At 40.6% G+C, this 2,310-nt stretch overlaps 1 protein-coding gene across 1 annotated transcript in view; it reads left to right on the forward strand.

The window, feature by feature from the left end:
- LOC101864288 (60S ribosomal protein L3) overlaps positions 1-2,310 on the forward strand; it is a 17,291-nt gene that overhangs the window by 4,828 nt on the left and 10,153 nt on the right. The window contains exon 3 of the mRNA XM_005092849.3: positions 1,966-2,134. Within this exon, the coding sequence (XP_005092906.1) occupies positions 1,966-2,134 (169 nt within the window). The remainder of the gene's footprint in view (positions 1-1,965; positions 2,135-2,310) is intronic.

The following is a 2,310-nucleotide window of genomic DNA, read 5'->3' on the forward strand; positions in this document are numbered from 1 at the left end:
ATGGAAAAAACTCAGCAAGATAGTCTTTGGAGAGTAGAAGATTGACAGCACTTTTGGCATACTGAAACCCAGGCTAGAAACAGACTTCTTTTTCTTATGATTTTTGTGACTATATAATATGTGTAGACTATAACTAGGACTAGAGAGAGAGAGATCTAGACTAGATCCAGCATCATGGGAAAGTGCTACTTCATCAACACTGAGTGGTTGTCCAACCCTAAGTATTCAGAATGATTGTGGAGTATCCAAATGATAAAAGCAAGTTTAGATGGAAGTTTGTTCCCAAGTATTTGTCATCGGTCATTCAGGTGTAAAAGCTTTGAACACTGACATGGTACCTCAAAAACACATGAAAGCCCAAACCAGCCAGTGTGGTGCCAAATCTATTCTTAAGGTTACCAAGAACAGAACAAGTGTTGTGAGAGATACTGAAAGGAGCACCAACAGTAATATAATAGTAATCAAATAGAGCAGTTGTTGACATGAGTCTTCTCATTCATGAGATGTTTTCAGGCTGAAAAGCTCCTTCTACGTGATTCTCTTTGACGAGAGCCTAACACTGACAGTGGCAAGAAACAACTTTACCTATGGTGGCAGGATTTCTTTTGGTGTGGTAGGATTTTTAGGAGGAAAATTTTCCTGGCCACCCTGCACTAGCAATTCGGCGAGTCGCACGACACGAAACTTCTGTGAAGGTCAAGGGTGGACCTTCCTGTTACCGTGTGCGTGGAGTCTGTGGCTACGTGCTCGGTTATCGTGTACGTAGACACTCCGTTAACCCTCTGTGCGCATCACCGGTCGTGATCCGACATGAGTGCAGAAACTATACCGCTGACATGATAATAGTCATTTTTTAACTGCTGGTGACTACAGTCTTATAGTACAGCGTTTATTAGTGCCGCTGGCCGCGCACTTTGCAGTCGGGGATCGTTTTGGGGTTTCTAATCTGCAATTTTCTGGGATATTGTTTAGTTTTCAAAATGTCGGATTCGTCAGCTGATTTAGACACATATTTAACCATTTTTCTGGAATCGGACCACAGTGATAAAGAGTTAAGATTGGGTCCTTAATTTGCCTTAAATGAAAGTGAAAGAATTAAATCTACGTGTGAATGATTGGGATCTAGATCTAGATATCGCGAGTTAAAATCCAGAAGGGGACGTCAATATTCCTGCTGATCTCCAAGCAGGCTGGACTAAAAATGATGAGGATTTTGATAACAACATCATAAAATAACACATCTGACCAGACATAGGGTAGTTCATTGTTTAAGACACATTTTTCCTTCTTACTGTAATTAGAAATTATGATAAATAAGAAAGATATGAGCTTTTTTTATATAGCCATGGTGAAAATTAGCATTTTTCTAAAAAAATAAACCTAGCGTTTAAGGGAAGTAATGGTAAAAATGGCTTAGCGCTCAGAGGGTACTTTGCAGTCACCCAGCGGGGAGAATGACTCCATTGGACTTCTCGACCATGGCGGTGACCAGAATGGAAGTGATCGCAAAGTGTTAAGTTGGAAGTTGTCTTTTCTTCAGTGTTCATGGTATGGTGGATGGGTTTTTCTGTGATTTTTTAAATGGTGTTTTTATGCCCTCAACAGAGTATGGTTTAGGTAACTGGATTTTGCCATGTCTGTTGGGGTCAGCCCGGGCTTGGGAATACATTACAGAAAAAAAAATTCCCTTGATCTATATATGGCATATGGGACTCAACCTTTGTTCTTCTGCATGGGAAGGCGAAGTGCCTAACCACTCCACCACAGTCGATGTCTTTTGATGATTTTTTTGAGTGGACTAATACAGATAGTTAATGTTCAGCCAAGCGGTTGGATATACTTTGAATTGTTGGTGATATAATGGGCCCATTTCTTGATTTGAGGGGGGGGGGTGTTGATATTTTCAACATGTGTTTAAAATGATAAATTGTGTTTTTAATAGCCTATCTCTTGCATTATTTTCAGAGACCAATAAGAAGGAAGTGGTTGAAGCTGTGACCATCGTTGAGGCACCTCCCATGGTTTGTGTTGGTATTGTTGGCTACATTGAAACGCCAACTGGCCTGCGCACCTTCAAAACCGTGTTTGCAGAGCATCTTAGTGAGGAATGCAAACGCCGCTTCTACAAGAACTGGTAAGTCTGTGGTGTGTTTGGTAGATCTCATGGCCTTACTATCTTACTTATGTGTCTGTTTCCTTTCATCATATCAGATTTCATGTGGTGCAAGCAAGGTATTCATTTCTCAAGGTTTGTTACATTCTGTTGAGAATTTTGATATCTTTGTCAGATCAAAGGGTTTTAACCCCCCC

The sequence above is a fragment of the Aplysia californica genome, unplaced genomic scaffold, assembly GCF_000002075.1.
Source record: "Aplysia californica isolate F4 #8 unplaced genomic scaffold, AplCal3.0 scaffold00054, whole genome shotgun sequence".
Lineage (NCBI taxonomy): Eukaryota > Metazoa > Mollusca > Gastropoda > Aplysiida > Aplysiidae > Aplysia > Aplysia californica.